The sequence below is a fragment of the Siniperca chuatsi genome, linkage group LG11 (assembly GCF_020085105.1).
Source record: "Siniperca chuatsi isolate FFG_IHB_CAS linkage group LG11, ASM2008510v1, whole genome shotgun sequence".
Taxonomy (NCBI): Eukaryota; Metazoa; Chordata; class Actinopteri; order Centrarchiformes; family Sinipercidae; genus Siniperca; species Siniperca chuatsi.
Window position 1 is genome coordinate 26,886,275 of NC_058052.1, and position 20,987 is coordinate 26,907,261.

The 20,987-nt window shown below is 39.8% G+C and overlaps 1 protein-coding gene across 10 annotated transcripts in view; it reads right to left on the reverse strand.

Annotated features, from left to right (window-relative positions):
* The window catches only part of atrnl1a (attractin-like 1a), a 259,623-nt gene that overhangs the window by 182,455 nt on the left and 56,181 nt on the right, over positions 1 to 20,987 (reverse strand). For 9 of the 10 annotated variants that reach the window (XR_006379858.1, XM_044214113.1, XM_044214109.1 and 6 more), the window contains exons 11-16: positions 13,198 to 13,282; positions 11,494 to 11,705; positions 9,492 to 9,610; positions 8,511 to 8,627; positions 6,687 to 6,819; positions 2,775 to 2,962 (exon numbers count right to left, since the gene is read on the reverse strand). Coding sequence is in view for 9 of the 10 variants with exons in the window: in XM_044214113.1 (XP_044070048.1) it covers positions 2,775 to 2,962; positions 6,687 to 6,819; positions 8,511 to 8,627; positions 9,492 to 9,610; positions 11,494 to 11,705; positions 13,198 to 13,282 (854 nt within the window). In the remaining variant the exon portion in view is untranslated. The remainder of the gene's footprint in view (positions 1 to 2,774; positions 2,963 to 6,686; positions 6,820 to 8,510; positions 8,628 to 9,491; positions 9,611 to 11,493; positions 11,706 to 13,197; positions 13,283 to 20,987) is intronic. The other variant, XM_044214108.1, reaches the window with a different exon arrangement.

Genomic DNA, 20,987 nt, shown 5'->3' on the forward strand with positions numbered 1-20,987 from the left:
AATGAACAAAATTATAATAAACATCTGATACTACTCGTTTTTGTTTTTTTTAAAGAAATATAAAAGGAAAATATAGCCTTAATTGTATGCAGTTCACATGTACAGTCCTAGAAACTCTGGGGAAAAAAAAAACACCATAACTGGAACAATAACTCAATGTGTGAAAAAAAAAAAAACCTATATAATACTAAAATTAAGAGCTGAGTCCACATAGTCTCCCCTTGCCAAGAGGAGCAGTCAGAAAGCTGTTAACTAACAGACAGAATGTTGTCTTTTACATGAAAGTAGATCCTAAATTAAACCTTCTGCAAATTACTGTAATTGTTATAAAAGCAGGAACTCTAATTTTAGCAGCTGACTGAAGTGTAGTTCAGTGAACATTTCAATTATTTGCTGGCAAAACAAAGTGTGATTTGTTAAATACAGTAATGGCCCATGATGATTACGAACTGTTACTGTTAAGAGTTTTATTTGATAGAAATCCTAAATATTTTTCCACAGCTGTGATTTATTTCATAAAAACATACAAAAGACTTTTTGCTTTAGGATCGAGGATCACAAAGAGCTTGTGAAACTTGTGAAAATGTTGCTGCATTTGCACTATACTAAGTATGTATTCTTGCATGTCTGGATACCACCCACTTAGCTGTGTGGTATGTGGTAATTGCATAGAAAATAAACTGCTAAAATATGATGTTATCTCAAAAAAGTGGAATGACAACAGAAGAGATTAAGAATCATTGCCTAAAAGCATCAAAGGTAGATTAAAAAATGGTTTATCTACAAAACAGGCACTTTTCATCAAGACAGAGAGGAAGAAAGAGAACCACACTCTCTTTCAATTAACAGTGTTCAAATATTTACTCACTTCTCCTGACACTGCACATTTATCAAAAAGTCTCTGTGGTCAAACATGTCAGGGTCTCCAATGACATTTCCACCATAAACACCACAAATCGACATTTCAGTCTGTGTAAGAGGTGACTGATCTGGTCAAAGGCTCACTGAAAAGCAGCCGTTTAAAGAATCAAACATGAATATGTGGAAAACATCCTTTCACTCATCTGGGTTTACTACGATGAAAAGCGATGACAAAGCTAATATTTGTGCTTCAAGGTGGGCTAAGAATGATTCGCTCTATTCATTTTTTATGCATTGACTCCATGGCAGAGTAAAAAAAAAAGAAAAATCAGAAACATCATGGTGAGAAATTCACTCCTCTGTAGTTGGTAATATCAAAACTCCTCATGGTGCTGTGAAAACATTTTTTAACAAGTCTGAACGTGGATATGAGTCTGAATATCAAATTACCTAAAGCCAGAAGAGTTGTGTTGCATTTTCACATCTTAGATTTTTAACATTGTGCCAGTGTTATCAAATTTTCATATCAGAAAACGGCACACTGCTGGGTTCTTTCATTAATTAGCTGTTGTTATACACTTAAATAACTCAATTTTTATGATCTTGAGGCCACACATTCCTTGGCATCTAATAAATAACTTTATATTTATGATATTAAAGTAACAGTGTCTGGCATCTTATAATAAATCAAAATGTCATAGAAGCAGTATTAAGTACATTATGTCATATAATGAACGCTGGGGAACTGCATACAAGTCCAGTTGTCCACATTAATCAGCAGGACATTACAGTACTTCAATCTCTAAAATTATATTATACTTTTTGTTTTATTAGACTATATCTATGTATATGGTGTTGCCACAAACTCAGTGTGGTACAGTGAAGAATTTGCCTTACTTTCATTATAAACCAGCCTGATAAGATACAGGTATTTTTCTAAACTAATTAAAGTCTTAATACAATGCTCAAATGGCATACACTGTACATTGAAAGAGTTACTGGTAGCTGCAATCATTCTCTCCATACTGGCCCTGAAGTGATCCCTTACTAACGCAAGTCAAAAGGAAAGAGATGTAGGACACGGTCCTCATAAAAATGCATTCTAAATTTCAGCCGAGGCCTAGGCTTCAGCAGTGTGAGTTAGCCAAATCAAGTGGATATTTTCCAAACTAAGTATTTTGAGTACAAAATTCCCTCTTTGTGTTTCCAAAGAGGGTTTCCTTGCTGAGTTGCAGAGGAGGGAGAGTAACAAAGAGGAAATTTCATACTAAAAAGACTAACTTGGCAGGACAGCCGCTTGATTTGTTTAAGTCAGACTGTTGCAGCCTCATTCAAAATTCGATGAAGTTTCGCACAGAACAACGGCTGTGGATTTAGTCTTAAGAACTGAACTAGGATGAGATCACTTGATTGCCAGTATGAACAGGAAGAATGGTTACAGGGCCAATAACGCTTTCAATGTATGGGAGTGCGAGTATTGTATCAAAAATCACCTTGAAAATATCCTAACCATGCATTAGTATTGGTGAGTAGACAGAGCTGAGTAGGAAGAGTTTCTAATGTTTACAAACCCAACTTCTCAGGTTAAATAAGCAGAAGGAATAAAGGCAACGTTAGCATGTGCACTGATTTGAAAAGCGCAACTTTTCTCAGTCAGGAACTTTCAACATAATAGACACACCTTTCATACTACTATAAACTCAAATTAAATTGGATGATCTTACCAAATATATTTGAAGTTTGGCTTTTATATCATAAATGACCTGCAGCACCATAGTGTGTAAATAGCCACAGCAATTTTATAAAGGTAAAAAAGCCCGAGTGGAAAATAATGAACAGCTTTCACCAACACTGTTAGCATTCAGGAGTCATATTCCTTTTATTTATTTATTTGTTTTTGTTACACCACCCACCTTCTCTTGCAGCTGGTATTTGTGTAGCTCTTCCAGAACAAAATTGACCTGTTTGTCTGTGAGCAAAGAGGCAATATTTCCTCCCAGGTTTTTGCAGTAGTGCTGCGCGTTATCATAGCTCTCTCTGCTGGAGTTGATCCTCAGGCAGGCCTCCCCCACATGGTGCCAGCCCTCCCCACACAGCTGGCCTGCACACAAAGACACACACATACTGTATTTACACCTTCATTGCATCTCTGTTAGCACTAATACTTGGTCATCAGCTAGCATAAAAAAAACAAGACTAAACTAGTTAAAGTCTATAGTCTGCTAGCAACCTTGTAATCCCCTAATACTCATTAAACACCAGAAAACTTTGCCAGATTTAACATATTTAGGGGCAAAAACATAACTTTGAATGATAGCATTTTGATGCAATGATGATGTTAGCATGGCTATAGTTTTATTACATTAAAAGCTAACATTAGCACTTTAACTTGCCTACAGTTACTACTTTACCACTCTAATGTTTGGATTATATGGTTTAGCAGGTTAACAGGCTAATGTTTAGCTTTAGCCTGTAATGTTTAGTATGTCAACAGCTAATGTTTGGCTTATAATGTTTAACATGTAACCATACTCACATTAAGCTTAGCAGCTTAGCATGACAGTGTTTCACTTGTAATGTTAAGCATGTTATCATATTACCATACCAAGTTATTATGCTAACAGGTCAACAGTTAGCTAATGTTTAGAATGTTAGCTTGCTAACACTTAGCTTGTAATGTTAGCAAGTTAACACAGCCTACATACAATTAACACAGTCACATGCTAACATTTAGCATGTGTACCATTTATCAAGTTTCAAATTTAAGCTTATTTGTCTTTTCCAATGTAAGACGTACTCTTAAAAGTAAAATAACTTATATACCAAACAACACAGAAGACAAAATGTTTACCCTTATACAGTGTAACTCAGGCAATAGGAGTCAGAAGCAGACTAAGCAGAAGGTGTTAAACAATATTTACTTGGTCGAGGTAAACCAGGCTCCATAAATCAACAGGTAGGCAGGCAGAACCAGCAAACAAATCCAAAACAACAAACACAGGGAGGAAGGTGGTTTTCAAAAACAAGCAGAGCACACATAGACTGAAACTAATGAGGTAGTGAGGAGCAGGTGTGCAGGTAAGTGGACAGTCAGGTGACTGACAAAGGCAGGAAACTCACTGAGGGAAACTGGAGGGGAGGGGAATGAAACTGGAATTTGAAGTTGATGTGATGGCATGGAAAATAAACTGTGCTGCCAGAATCAATCAGCTCTAAGAGAAATATTTCTGGTTAATGCGTGTGTTTAATAAGTAATATATCTTGTTGGACTGATTTTAGAGGCTGATGTAATTGTTGATTTATGCTGTTATTTTTGATCAGAGCACCACATTCTTGCTTTTTACTGATCTGACTCAAAAGTGAAAAAATGAATTCCCAGAAGTTAGAAATATGTTACACATGGGATAAAGAAAAGTGAATATCTGTTGTGATCGAAGAGTCTATTGGCAATGGCTGAGTAAGACTGGCAGACAAACTTACCCATAAAAACGCGCTCATTGTTATCAGTGTCACTTATAGAAGAGTCTTATAGAAGACTAAAATAGCAGGGAGGCCATTCAATTAACCAGGATGAAAGGGAAGAAAAAGTCCTTCTGCCTCCACTGAGCACCGCTGTTTATTTTGGACTCCAGGACTGATTACATTCACAGGCCCATAATGACTTCCATCACCAACCTTTTCACGCTACAGAAAAGAAATACCTGCTTTCTTTATTTTTTTTCCCCAAAGCAATAGCAATGGGCAATAATTGACCAAAACGAGAGGAGAAAGACAGATGAATGGGGTTGAAATGGAGGAGTACAAAAATAAATAGATAGATTAGGTTTCGGTCTTTGTGTAAAAGTAGAGATAAACATGTCAGGTCATTTAGAATAATTAGTCATAACATGGTGTCTACGGAAAAGGCCACAGCTGCCATGGTGGTGGAACTACTTAACATTACCCCAGTTCATCTTAGCCACACTATTTTCTGTGAAGATGCATTTGCAGTAATACAGTGTGCCGTGTCACACTGATGGACTCAGACAAACGCACAAAAACATACTAATTTCGTCAGTGTGGCCAGTGACCCTCTAGTAGGCCACATACAAAGACTGGAGAAGAGACAGTATGCCAGTCATTTTGAACTGAACAAAAATTCACATGCTGAAAGAGTCAAAGACTCAATTGCGTGACATGGGAAAGTTGAGCAAGTTTCAACTTTATGCAAATGGCGTCTGACGTGTGGTAGCTGCAACCAACAGCACTCGTTTTAATTCACACAGAAATCACTGTCAAGATGTTTCTTTTCTCCTCTCCAGTACGTCAACAAGCTTTAAACCAAATAGAGGGAAGAATGATAGCTGCCTCTGCCTTTCCAATTCTCAACAATAAACAAGATATAGGCTACTGCAAGAAAATACAATGCCAAGCTAGGAGTTTTCACAGGCCAATGCATCAGGAAGCATGACTGGGGTTTAATCTGAACTCATTTGATGACCAAAGAATACAGTGATTACACCATGATATAATTTCTACAAATCCACATCCAAGTAAGTATTGATATAGGGATTTGCAGGTCAAATGATATCTGCAAGTGTATATTTAAACTGGGTAAAGAATACAGGTTACATATAACCAGTGTTTTTAACAGCTTTTAAAATACTTAGTTTCAGCATGAAGCAGGTCCTGAGTACATGTTGAAGTAAAGGCATGTAAAGGATGTTAAAATAATGGTTATATGTAATCTATCTATAAAAAAAAAACAACTTAATGGACGCAAAGACGTCTTTAAATTACCAAAACAATTCTTTCTGGGATTGTAATCCAGTGCTCCAGATTTATACTATTTTACCTCAACGGAACAACAGAGCTAACAGTTCATAGCAAACTGTAGTGGGAGGATATGTACCAGGCTACAGGGGCTTGATGCGAACAGAATAAAGGGAGCACGCACAATACCATCCTCTGCTTACAGCTACTGCAAACTTCTAACTCATAGCAGAGCAAGTTAGCTAGCAGGCACTTAGCACAGTACACCACAGCATGGAACAGGATCATTTGTGGATTCAAGTAGCAAGGGTATTTCCTTTGCCCTTAGCCATGCTAGCATTAAAGTCAAACTGAGAGCAGCTCTAGCTAAAGGCTCCAAAGCACAGCGGAGCATGGAGGACTTTGTGGACTCAAGTTTGTTAGTCAACCAAGGATCCATATTCAGGACATCCAGTAAACACTTCTAATTGGCCTACTTCCCTTTGCAGCTGAGTGGAGAGCATATTTCTGAAGTGTGTGTTCATGAATATATGCTAATCCCCTCTGTGTACATGCCTGCATGGATGTATGAGAGTGCTGATTTATGAAGACCACTAATAATATGCAGCCAGTTAGTGTGAGAACATGTAAACGCTTTGAAGCTGTGTGTGTATGTTGTACTGTATGATTAGCAGAGCACAGCACTCCTTCAGCTGCTTTGGAAAATAAATGTATTTGCTACAGAGATGATGATGATCGTCAGAAAGGATGTCAAAGTTACCCTGCCAGACTCATAATACTGTATCAATCAACAGTCACTCCAATATCACATATGTAATCACAAAGATCCACACGAAATTGCAATGACTCAATAAATATAATGGTGCTCATTTTCGTTCTCATGGTCCATGTCTGTTGGATCAGGCTATTACCAGGCTGATATTGTGCAATCTGATGCAGACAGAGAAATCCTAAGTAGGAAAACGTGTGCAACTGCTGTGTGTGCATTCATCATGGTCATGATGGTGTGTGTGCATGTGTGCCAGGCTGTATGCGTGCTTGTTCTCTCAGTGTGCATGAGTGTGTCTCCTCACCAGGCAGTGCCTGACACTCCTGTTGCTGCAGCTCCCACTGACAGTTGACGTTGAGGGAGCAGCTCCTGCAGTTGGCCAGTCTGAAACACTCCTGCTCCTCCCTGTGCTTACACCTGGACGAGTCTCTCACCGACTTCAAACACACACACACACACACACACACACACACAGGAAACAATATCAGCCCAGTTAAACTTCATCGGTGTCCTCTTTTACAGTAAATGCAATAAACTTGGATGAATCGATGCAATGTGCAACAAAAGCTGAAGATGAATAAAGTGCGATGGTTGAGGGAATCAAACATCCAAACAGAACATGCAGAGTGAAAAGAGAAATCAATATGAGGGACACATTATACTGAGATGGACTTTTTATTGAAGTTGTGCTTACTCTATATGCTGTGTGCATCTCACTTACACTACAGCAACTTTACAACTTTACCTAAGACCTCAGAACAAATATGCTATTCACACTGGCCCTTTTTATCTGAAACCTCTGAAGAAATTTGAAAAACTTTCTGGTTTTTCTCCTCAGAAAGGATGACAGACTGTCAGAAGCTAATGACAGAGTCTTCTTTTTTTTTCATTAGAAAGTTTCCTGAAGAAGTGAATTGACAATGTGTCAGTAATGTGTCAAAAATGTGTCAATCCTTGCTCAGTTTTAGCCTAAGAAAACAGACCCATCCTTTACAAAAGGATGAAAAATGGATGTTACGTCTTTATGATCTTTGTCTGTTTTTAAAGGCTAAGCTATGTAAATATCATGATCTTGACCTCTACCATTTTACTGTATGTACATGATTTTATTTGACCTTTTTTAGTTATTTTTCATTAGATTATGCTGCCTATTTCCACATTTTCTTGACATACTACCTCAGCAAAGAGACCGGACCAAATGCAAACCTCCTTTTATAATTAGCAGGATGTCAAAAACATGATTTTAATACATTTGTTGGGTCATGGGTTGGATCCAGTTTTTTTTAACTGTATGTGCAATGAGTTCCTAGTTTTATAAGATGATATTCATTTTAATACGTGCATGGTATATCTTTGGCTGCTCAGAACAGAGACAGTGTCTTATGACCCTTTGTAATGGCTTAATGATTGTATTATTTACTTTACCCCTGAAAGCTTTTGATTAGTGAAGACTGATTTTCTATGTCACTTAATGAAGGTTCAGTCGAAGGGCTCTATTTTCGTGAACCCAGTGGCTCAACACAGTCAAGTGTGCCCTACCCAGTAGTCAGGGGTATGCCAAATGCTCTTTGGGATTTTTTGTGGCCAGACACGCCTGGTGCACCAGTGGTGCAATTGGATACAGGGTGGGATCAGAAAGAATGCAATATCATACATTATAGGTGGGCGTATTAGAGGCTGTGACAATCATGGCCAATTACAATCACCACTTTCATTGCCTTTAAACACGTGGGCTCAAGAACGAGACGCACTCATTCTTGGCACCACACCCTCAACCCTGCCTCTATTCCCACTGGGGCGCACAGCGAGTCACCAAAGAAACAAACCGGCGCAGTCGAGGAACTACCGCGTCCCAGTTCGCTGGTGCGACGCTGCGTTCCGCGCCCTGTGCCAACACCAAAGTCTCAGCCCAAAGTCAGCGTGGTGTTCCTTTTTCTAGCACCGTTTTTAATTGAAGTCAAGGAAAGTTTGTTAGAAAAGGATAAAGGACATAAATTGAATGTAAATTTGGATTTAGATTCACCTCAATTTCCATATAACCTAAGGGACTGCTCTGACCTCTGATGTCAACCTGATGCAACCCGACCTGCAGCCTAACAGGAAGTGTCAAATGTCAAATAATACACACATGTCCCCTCCTTCTGGCTCCGTGCTTCCACAAGCTCAGCTGATGTTCAGACAACATGGATGGTGGGGGAGACAGAGACAGAGCGCCGCCATGCTGCTGGGCCAGCTCCAGAGTCAGCTACACACACACACACACACACACACACACATTCATATTCAAACCCAGCCAAGCAAACACAAAGACAAAAGCAACATGCAGACACACATACAAAGAAACACAGAGAAAGCAGGGTTGGGAGTAAAAATAGAGAAAGAGAGAGAGAAAACAAATGAGCAAAAGTTCTAAAAAGTACAAAAACTCATTGAGCCAAACTTATCAATATAAATCACACAAACCTTGAATCACATCTATAAATATATTATCTTTTGAATTTGAGTTTTTAACATTCTTGAGAGGATAAAACAATAAACCTATATGCTGAGTTGTATATTTTGCATCGGAGGACATCTGACAAAAGACTGTGTCAGATAACTCACAGGAGGCAAAGCTAAAACACTGATTGCTTTTAGATCTTTCACAAGAAGACAAACAGCTTCTAATGTTGGTTTTATATCACCGGTCATTGCTAATGATTTTGAAAGTCTTCTGACCTTCTCTAGCCACCATTAGCTCAATTTTATAACTTGTACACAAGAAATCTAAAATAAATTCTAATAGGTAGGTTTCCATGACATTGACTGAATTCATGTATTCACCACAGAGAATGTACCCTTTCCATTTCGGACACTCCATGAGCTTTCTTCTAGGGTCATTTCTTATAATTTAATAAGCAGATTGTAATGAAATTTACAGAGCACATTCATGCTCCACAGAGGATGAACCCTTTTGACCTCATGACCTTCCCTCTAGCACCACCCTAGTACACTTCATCCTACGAGTCCATAAAGTGTACAGTTTCGACTACAGGTTCAACTTCGACAAATATTGAGGCTGCAATGGGTTTTTTTCCTCTTGCTTCACAGATACCTAGTGAAGACTCACCACGGTGCAGTTGCTGGAGGCAGAGATACACTTCCTGTCCTCACACCACTGACAGCCCCGAGTATTGGCGGTGCAGCTTGCACAGTCTGAGAATCGGAAACACTGCTCGTCTGTACTGTCTGAAGAGAGCACAACACAAACACACACACACACACATATACAAACAAGATTTAGCAGATCAGGTTATATTTTCGCAATAGTCTGTGTTGTTATGTAGTGGTATAATAATGTAGAAATGCTTTTCCCTCGTCAGAGATTGAGGAGTAAATGACAGCAAGATTATTAAGGAAAAAATGCAAATTGAGCGCATGCAGTATGTGCATGGGTAGTTTCAGGCAAACAAACGTGTGGAATTTCACCTGTCAGTAACAGACGTGTTATTATTCAACACTGCATATCAGAAAAAACACATAATGTGTGATCCCTCTAACTTTTCCACACTTAATGCTCTTCAGTTTGCAGCTGTCATGGTAAAGTCTCTTTGACAAGTGAAATGTTTCATTCCTACCTTTCAAGAAAGTTTAAGTCTTACTTCTCGCTGTATGAGAAAAGATTTATTCATCTGCTGGGGATTCAGTTCTAATTAGAAATGCGCTGATCAATCGCCACTAATCATAATTGGCTATATGTTTCAATGTCAATGTCAAGATGAGCAAATGAGTAAAAAGTCAGAGTCAGTTTGCATCAGCCTGAAAAGCAGGAGTAGCATTGAAATGTTCATCTGGCACTTCAAAATATCTGGCATTTGTCAGGAAACAGACTCATGTGGTGGCCATGTGCAAGCAAGTAATGCTTTCATGAAGTGTAAACTAACATGTAAGTAGTGTATGTTCGGATGTGATTAACAAGGTATTTACATATGGAAAAGGCAGTTATGTCATGCAGCTTTATTTCCCTCTGGTCATTTATACATGCTGCACTGTCGTTTGTAGAATAAACATGCATGTGACATTAAAGCAGAGGATGAACACTGATCTGGGATATGTTAATCCATCAGACTTCCATCGTGTTTCTGATAGATATATAAAAGACCGTGCCTATGTTGTGTTGCTTTAGTTAGGGAAAGCTCCTTAACTACAAATCTATATTTCACATTTTTGGAGACCATTTACCAACAATTTTCCTACAATTTTAGAGATTTAGATGAATGTATTACGAATGTAACTATTCCAGTCAGCCACTGGTTTCCATTTATTTCCATAAAGCATGGAAATCAACTAGCAGACTTAAAAATTACTTCATTTGTTTCTGGGTGCATATTTTTGGTTTGGTAAGGCAGTTTAACTGTACATTGATTAGAAAGGTCTGCACTTTATTACATGATATTGATAATGTGACAAAAAAAAGATAACGCAGACTTGATGTTCACTGTGATGGGTTAGACAACTCAAGCATATTTCAAGTATCGTCTTACTGAATTTAATATTTTACAGAAACAAATCTAAACCAATGGATGCCTGGAATGGTACATTAAAAAAATGTGACATTTGATATAAAATGTATGTAAAGTATAGATAATTTGTAGTAAATGAGCTTAAACATGAAAATGGTCCTTTAAGGCAGTCAGTCAATCCATGTGTACTACGGTTCTATTTAAAACTGACAGCATGATTGCTTTTTATTTAAACCTGCAGTGAGCTGCCTGAAGCAGAATACCTGGGAAAGCTACTGCATCTACATCTGGCAGAAAGAGATGGGGGGGAGGAGGTGGAGGGTTCGGACTGACCCTAATTACTTCAAAATGAGATAATTGTTGCAGCACTGACCTTCTGTTCCTATAATTATGGTATGCAAACAAACTTCAGAAGCCAAATCCTTTAGAATAATTATTATTCTCATGAAAAAATTGGTCTTTTGGGAGCAACACTTGTGTGTGATTGTGCTGTGCATTTCAGGGAAAATATGTTGACATGACAGTGAAAATATTTAGGGGAAAAGAAAGAACAGACACAGATAAATGGCAAAGAATCAGCTGGGCAGACAAGACCTCAGTGTAACGTACCAGGTCGTGCAGGGCAAAAAGGAGCAGGAAAAATGTGCTCAGGTGTTTTTGGCTCCCAGGGGACACATCTACTTTTGACCCAATGGCACCGAAGGCCCGGCCCAGCAGCAGCACACAAAGCTGGGTTAGAAAAGGCCAGGCAGGACGGAGGGGTGTAGGCCAGCACATCGTTCAGAAGGAGGCCCGAAAAACCTCCAAAGATGTACATGGAGCTGAAGAAGATACAGAGAGGATTATACAGAAACACAAGAGCAGCAGCAGAAACCTGTACATACAGCTGTGGACGGAAGTGACACAGCAAAAGTTACAGCAAGATAGTGCTAGTCTTAAAGAAACAAGAAATGCCTGCAGAGATGAAGACAGATATAGAAATGTTAAGAAAGCAGGAGAACCTTTCAAAAATAAAGCTGATCTTTGGTTTAGGGGGGAAAAAAACTTGGGAGAAAAAGCAGTCTGAAGCTGGCCTTTTGAAATTCAAAGCTGACATTTTTGTGCTCAAAGCTGACTTTTTGGTGGATAACTGGTGTTAAAGGGTCAGACCATTATTTCTGAGTTCAGCAATAAGTCACTGCATCGTGATGGAACTCTTGAGTTTGAGTAAGTGCTGTTTTTGATCAATTATGTTTTTGATCAATTATGTTTTTTTTGTTGGTATTTTAGCTACTTAGAGTCCTGTACTCTTGGATTCGAAGGCACTGATGTTCACTGATGATGTTTACGGGGGGAAAAAATCTACATTGCAGAAGCTCTGAGAAATCTTTGTTATCAGGTTATCATTTAGCCAGTTCTTCATAAGTTTAATTAAAAAAAATCACCTCAAGAACATTGGCTGAGGAATACAGGGTGCATAAACAACAGCTGTTTCCTTATTTTGCTTCTTTTTTTTTTAAACAGTCTTACGCAGGTTTTTTTCTTTGTGAGTGTGAATGGTTTGCAGGCTGACAATACAGTGATTCAAAAACCACGGTCAGATTCTTACAGAAACCACAGCACAAGGATGGAGGAATTGGATTGACCAGTTTTTCTGCGTGAATGAAGCTAGCGAAATACAGAGACTCAAAAACGGGAAAGGCATAAATAGAGCTCTTGAGGAAATAAAGAGAAATACATAGTGCATACATACACTGTATCTATACATAGAAGGTGTAAAGAAAGTTACTGAGAAAGTTAAGCAGGAGAAACATCCACATATAGACAAGAGGTGAGGTGGCAGAGACACAAGCTTCTAAACAGGGAGCTTCAGAAAAAGCCAGCAGAGGGAGAAGCGACTGAAAAGTGTAAACTGAAACTAAATATAATATTGAGATAAAGAGATCAATCCATAAACAATCTACACAACAAAACCATAACTTGTGAAAGGGAAAAGCAGAGAAGACTCTCAGTGCTTCCAAAACTTAGAGGACATTGCAGGAAGACATCACGGATATGTAAAAATGAGCCAAGGAATAATGCCTCGTGAATAGATGGGTTTTATTTGCATAATTGTAACTGAGTAGATTAGCAGATTATGTACCAGTTTCACCCAGATTTGAGGATAAGTGTTAGCAAATACACTGCTGATGTGTCCTTAAACAAGGCAACAAACCCAGAGGTGCTGTTGTACTCATATTCTATAGAGGGGAGACATGTTTTAAAAAAGTATTTCGCAGATGGAGTTTAGCAGTGATGAATTACAGTAAACTAGTATGGAAGGACGGAACTCACCCATTGCTAACCACGGCCGAATGTCCAAAGCGGTTGACATCCCGATGCAGCCCTGGTCTGGGGAGGACAGTCCACTCATCACAAGCTGAAGAGAAGCATACGCACATACACAAATATCTAAAGACAATATTTTAGCTTTGTGTGTTTGTGAGTGTGTGTATCTGTGTCTGAAATGAGAAACCGCTAAAGGTTGAGTCCATAAGACAAAGAGGTTAGTATGCAGCTTCTCTGTCAACTGCAAAATGAGTTTATTAGCCACCTATTTATTCAGTGAGCGATAATGCACTCTGAGGTGATCCAATCCCATTTAAGTTCAATTGAATCATTTCTTTTCTGATATGTACTGTGCCTATTCTATGGCAACTGACCACAGAAATCAAAACAAGTATACTAAAAAAATCATCATCCTTCGTTTAAAAATCTTTTGGCTTTGTGCGCAGGGGCATTGTCATGTTGAAACGGGAAAGGGCCTTCCCCAAACTGTTGCCACAGAGTTGGAAGCACACTATTGTCTAAAACATCATCGTATGCTGTAGCATTCAGATTTCCCGTAATTGGAAATAAGGGACCTAAACCATGAAAACCAGCCCCAGACAAAAAACACGAGACGGACGAGACACACCATTCCACCAGTACCTAAGTTATTGCTTGTGAAAAGAAAGGTGATCCACGGTTCAACCCCCTCCCCTAATTTCATCATGAGGAATAAGAACTCATTATCCTAACCTTTTCACATCAAATTATGGTTATAAGGAGAAGATAGGGAAGATAATATGGGAGATGACTTCATTAAACCCTTCATACCACCAAATATCATCATAAAGTACCTCCCACTCTTTCTCTCTACTTATCATTGGAGCTATCAGCTCTGTGTATTTTACTATTTGGATTTTACAACTCTCTGATGTTTTAAGGACCCCTACGTGCTCCCATTATATTAATATGACTGTGTGTATGTGAGACTGTGCTGTGTTAGTGTAAATGTGCCATTCAGCCAAATGAGCCGTCCCTGAACGTAAACGGAGAGCTAGTGGAGTTCTGGACTCGGGGACGCCAGGTTGCTAATGACCTCGTTAAGCGGTGTGCTAATTGGAAACGCTTGTTTAAGAGCGAGGGATGTGGCAGAGGACACGGTGAGAGGATGGGGGGGGGTCATTCTAATCAGCACCAAGAGCAATGAGTTCATCACTAGCAGGGGTTAAAGGTCATTTGTATTAACATGTGAAAGAGAGTGACGCTGATATGATCAAGCACAACTGAAGCCTGGTAATACTGCAGCGAGACTCACAGGAAGTAGGCTGTGGGTATAAGCCTGCCATTGGACGACTATTTCAGTCGGAATTCTCCTCCCCTTCCAACAACAACAACAACCTCCGAGCTAGCAACCTACACGCTGAAACGAGTTGATTTGGCACATCTTTTAACTCTAGCAGCGGCATGCGCCGCTGACATTGATTTGACCAATGCACTGATCCGTTCCACTTCACACGAGCTTCTGTGATATCGTTTTAACGTTCTGCATGAGCTACATACAGCTATTAAATCGTCTGTGGTTTTAACGAGTCCAGCGAGCTCCTCCAGAGCTGAAGTGTAGGCAGGCTTCACCATAGGGCACTGATGATCAAATTATGTTTGTCTTTTTTATCAGTAAAAGTCGCATCACATAGTCGATATACATCTTTTACTGTTTTATGTGGCGTTTTCTTTTGCAGGGATTTAGCCCCCCCACTATTTTGCAAGGGCACCGTCGCTGCATCCAGGGCTTAGCGCAATAGCCTGAGCGTTTTTCCCCCTATACCAAAATTTGATAATGGGTTGAGCCAGACCTTTCTCCAGCGCTGACAGCGCTAAAATGAAGTGTGGAGATAGGTCTGACTATGCGAGACTATACTGTGGCTGGACAGGGACATTTGTTCCCTCAGTACCGCTTTTCAGGTTGTGCTTTGCCAGGATAAGTAGACCATAAACTAACACCTGCCCTAGCCATGATTTTAAAGTTAAATGTTTATTTTGACACTTTGTTGGCTTTAAACAAAAGAGATATAACTAGAACATTTTAGAGGATTTTCACTAGTATCTTCTAGTCTTTATCCCGAGCTAGTCTAAGAAGCGTATTTCTCAATATGTCACTTTTTTCCTTTAATCATGTTTGTTTTGTAATTACAATGAAAATGCAGCCCAGTAGCCCCAATAACATATATATTGGGCACTTCAGCAACGTACAATTTAGGTCCAATGCCAATGTTCAGTGCCAATGCAGGAAGCATCATTTGACCTTTGACAATTGCCACCTGTAGCACACACCAGACACCAGTCACCTTTATGAGTGTAGAGGTCAGGGTGATGGAAAGTTCACACCCTGTCACAGTCTGAAAATTAATGTTGGCTAACCTGAACCATGCTGTAGTGGCCAGGCATGTGTATTATTAAAAACATTGTCATTGTTCATAATCTGGGGTTGTAAATGGTACATGGACTGTAATTGTAGCACCTTTCTAGTCTTCCGACCACTCAAAGCGCCTGCCATTCACACACTGACGGCAGGTGCCACCTGCTCACCAGAGCAAAGAAACTAATCTTTCATACAGAGTAGTGTGACTGGTATTGGGATTGTATAAATGGCATCTAATTTCATTACTTCATTAAATAAAATATCAACATTCACGTTGCCATTTTCACAGCATCCAAACAACAACAAGTGAAACAATGTCATAAACACAGAGTTATAAATCTTTAAACCATGGTCACGGTGAATACTCGATTCTGATTAGCTGCAGGATGTCCATTAATTCCTGACAATGGACAACTACTAAGTAGTTCCAGTGAAACTGTCTGTTCACCGTTCTAAATGAATGCGCTGGCTACATAACGCTGGTGTCAGCCTGTATAGATGAGTGTAGTCCTTCAGCGCCTCATCCTCTGAACACCACAGCAGGGTGACTGTAACACACAAGCTGCAAGAAGTCCACTGCCCCTCTGAACGTACTGATACTTTGTATCACATAAGCGATCATCTCACATCCCATTCGCTATTCAACTCGCTACTTCAGGCTGCGGCCCGACAGTACACGATATTTGTTCGTGAAAATCTTGATATGGATTTGGGGACAGTGACATGGCTGGATAGCTAGCTAGTCTTGTTGTTAAACAGACTGTCAAATTATATTTACTGTTTGTCAACTGTACGCAATGCTACTGACTTTGAATCTTGTTAGTATAACGTTACCTTTCTGGCTCAGAGCCAGTACACTACACTACAATAATAACAAACGTGAAGAAGGTAGGTCAGAGGGTAAACCCTTTGCTGAACAATGTGATATCAGCTGCTAATAATGTTAGACATTTTCAAGCCAGTCTGGAGATTTTAGATATGTGATATGCTTGTGGAATCTATTTCTAGACCTTGCAGTGACACTGATGTTTAGTCAGCTGTACTTTAATATAACCTGTAAGGCCTTGTAACAAATTGGCACCTCTGCTTAGATAATCTTTAGTCAGCAGGGGCTCCAGGTGTGCGCTGCTGTGTGACAACTGAAATCCACCTGTGGTGCTATATACGTACCATTAAGGCTCCTTACCGCCGCGGGCCGGGTTCAATTCCAACCAACGGCCCTTTGCTGCATGTCATCCCCTCTCTCTCTCCCACCTTTCCTGTCTATCTCTGCAGCTGTCACTATCAATTAAAGTCAGAAAATGCCCAAAATATTATCTTGTTTGTAACAATTTAATCAAAACGATCAGCTGAAACAATGACTGAGGGTGTAACAAAAATTTAAGAAGGTCTTTGGTGGCTAGTCAAAGGTTTCTGATGAGGTTGGGGTTGAGCTGAGGGAATTTAGATTTGGATTCATTACCTCATGCTCGAGCCCGGTATCCTTAGGAATTTCTTGTGATAGACCAGAGTTTGCATCATGATCTTTCCTTTATCCAAGGACTTGTTAGTTGCCTAGCCTTAACCATTTATTTTCCATAACCACAGTATTATCCTGAACCATCTTCATAAGCATCTATTATAGAAGTAAAACATTTTTAAAAACACTGAATGATACAAAATGTTGTCATTGAACATAATGCAAGATTAACATTCTGTCTGGTAATAAGGTTACATGCCCTGTAGTTAACTGGATGATGACAATCCCCTGCTGTTAAAGGAAGTGAAAATGTGTGACACACTGACAGATCCAGCATAAAGCTTGCAGGAGGTCTGATCAGAACTTTGTGACTGCACGTAATGCAGCTATGCAGTGTTTCGGTTTGTTAAATGTTACATGTTAAATACTTGTTTGTTAAAAAAACAACTTGCAGCTGTGGTGTTCTGATTCATAAATGTGAAGAACCCTGTTGCGATGGTGAAGTTTCAAAAGCACCACCACACCTGACCACCAACATACGACTTTTTATCTCATCTTCTGGCCCTACAGCGAAAACACACCTTAACCAACCACCCTGAGATTGACGCTGCCAAAGAGCTGCAGGCTCAACAGATACTTATCAGCCACGACACACACACATACACACAGACATGCACATCAACAGATTTTAATTTCCTGTCAGGATATGAGAAAATCTGTGTTAATAATGCATAGTGGGTCAGAGAGAGAAATCACAAGTCCAGATCAAAGCAGGCAGGTGGGCCAGGTTGATTGACAGTTTGATCTGATCTGCACTAATGGAGGACTTGATGAAGAAGGGAGGGGGAGGAGGAGGAGGTTTGAACGACAGCCACTGTCTGCTCCTCCAATATATTCCAGCTCCCAACATCTTCCAAACAAACTCCCAGCCTGCCCTGGGCTTTTCAGTGGGCTGTGCCGTGTGTGTGTGTGTCTGTGTGTCAGGTGCATGTTTGTGTGCAGCAGACAGTGTGTGGGTGTGTGCCTGTGGTGTGTCAAGTTGGAGAAGACTGCGTTTTTAATCAGAGTTCATTTTCCTCCCAAATCTAATTAGAAGTGTAAGGGTGCCAGGGTTGAGGGGAGGATGGGAGAGGGGGGAGAGAGAGCTGGAGGGGGAGAAGGAGAATTAAATCCAAATGAAAAGTGCCTTCCGTGTCGACCTGAATCTAATGTGTGGCAGCAAAAGAGCAGGAGAAGCTAATAACGGCGTGTCGCCCCTCCAAGGTTAGCGCGGCAAAACAAAAACAAATTAGCGCTCAAAACCCCTCCACTCGCAGCGAGCGCGCGGAGGCAGGGAGGAACGGAGGAGCAAATGAAGATGAAACAAGGGATGGTGAAAAGTGCCTTCCACAGGTGGAACAATTCATTATCTCCCGCAGAGATGAGAGAGAGGGCAGAGAAGGAGAGGAGAGTAGATATATACGGAGTAGAAAGCGTGAGAAAAGTGGAAAAGGTGGACGAACAGCTAAGCTCATGGACCCCATGCAGTTTGCCTACCAAACTAGCCGAGGTGTGGAGGACACCGATCTCACTGTCCTGGACAAAGTACATGGTCATCTAGATAAGGCCAACACACTATGTCCATGTACTTTTTATGGATTTCTCCAGTCTTATCTTCTCCTGAGACGCCTGAGCGACCTGAATGTCAGCAGCAGCCTTGTCCTGTGGATCAGGGAGTTCCGGAGAGAGAGAGGCCCCAACGAGTCTGCATTAATAACACCTTCTCCAACTGCCTCGTCCTGAACACCAGCGTTCCACAGGGGTGCGTTTTATCTCCCCTCCTGCTCTCCATATATACAAACGAGGTAAAATACAACAGCAAAGACCCCTCACTCATAAAGTATGCTGATGACATGGCCCTCGTTACCTGCCTGCATGATGTCAACAGCCCTTCCTACTCTCAGCACATGGACCACCTTAACATCTGGTTCGACGGCAGTTTTCTTGACCTTAATTTCAGTTACACCAAGGAGCTGTGTCTGGGAGGTAGGATGGGAGTAGGTATTGCTATTATGAAAGGGCAGGAAGTCCTTTCATTTAATGTAATGGACAATAAAGTTTCTTATCGTAAAAATCCCATTCTACATGCAAGATGTAATCTAGAGGGATGTGAAGTAATGCTTTATTTTAAGTTTTTTTACTACTAATTTACCAAAGAAATTCCAAATAATTTCCAAAAAAACCCATTATTTCCTGGAAAAGGCTTGGGGAAATGCATAAAGTATACAGCTGGTACTAGTGGTAAGTACTTGCAGAATAGGGATATGTGTAGTCCAATACAAAAAAGTTTCCAATGTGATTTAACACTACAGGTAAGTTTAAATTAAACAATTGTGAAGAATAACCTTCTGTTACAATTGAAAGAATTTCTTCAGTTCTTTCCTTTCTGGATATTAACGGCTGCTCATGAACTCCAAAAAATGCTATTCTTTTTTCATCTAACTACAAGATTATTTTGCAAAAACTAAAAATAACACAACAGAGGCAAATGCGTTAAGATACACTGCTGTCCTATTTCTTAAAACTTCCCAGATCACCACATCCAGGCCACCAAACCTTGACTCCTACTAATATACCACCAGTGTGCCACCAGGTGGGTCTGGTTAAGTTTAGGCAATGAAACCTACTTGGCTAAGGTTTGGTAAAGATCATCACCGTGGTCACCATCATTACAAGAAGCCAACACTGACTGCTGATAGGAGATACGCTATGAACTACGGTCTCCAGTTAAAGAAATAAATAAATCAACATTTTGTGCTTTTTGCAGCATGATAAAAACATCATAGCACAATTAATTCCACCTTTACTAGCGAAGGTGTTGGTTCATATAAGTGGATTAAAACAAGCAACATAATAATCCAGAGGTCTGTGAAACTCTGCTGAGACAAACCAGCTCCTCCTCCCTCTACCAGCGGTACCTGCAGGCAGTGAAACCCATCAGAGGCAGAGGGAGGAGGCCAGAGGACAGCAGGAAGGACTGATACTGACTGATATCTGTGTTCCTTCGTTCTAAACTTCACTCAGTATTTTGATGTCAGGAATATGATTTATTTTATTGACATTTTAGATTTGTTTCCAGCGAGATATCACTGAGTTTATATAGTGACTTTACTGTTATAAACATTACTGTTGCTGCTCTAGAAACATTTAATTATATTTAAAATATTCAATTCTAATCTTTTCTGAATTTATTATTTTTTTAAATAATATATATTTTAAAAAGCAATTATTTAGTAATGAAAAAGAACCGATGAGTATCGATAAAGAACCGAACCGATAAGGAGTATCGATTAGAGTGGTTAGTGTAGTAGTATCAATAAACTCCTAACAATACCCATCCCTAGTTATAGAGCAACAAAGTTAGCAGAGGGAGGAGGTTCAGGTGGTTATGTGGGTTGCCAAAACATAACCATAACCAGGCCGTTTTTGTGCCTAAATCTAACCAAACCTTTAAAATTTGTTCAACATTTTGGGAAATATTCTTGTTAGATAAGAAGATCGACACCACTCTCCTGTCTGCACGGTAAATATTAGGCTACAGCCAGCCTCAGCAGTCAGATAGCTTAGCATAGCACAAAGACTGGAGACAGGTGGAAACAGCTAGCCTGGATCTGTCCAACGGTAACAAAATCCCCTTACCAGCACCTGTAAAGCTTACAGATGAACACGTTTTACAGAGGTTTACGGTGGTTAGCACTGAAAAATGCTTATATGTGTCATTCTGGAGTGCCAGTACCAACAATGTATTTTGTACTTGTTGGTATAGCTAACTGTGTAAAAACGGGCAGGCAGTTGAATATGAAACTTGTTTCTTCATTATCAAAAGGTTCATTTTTAGATTTGTACAAGTACCAGAATTGGAAAACTCACAAAGCTAACATATACTGACATTTTCCAGAA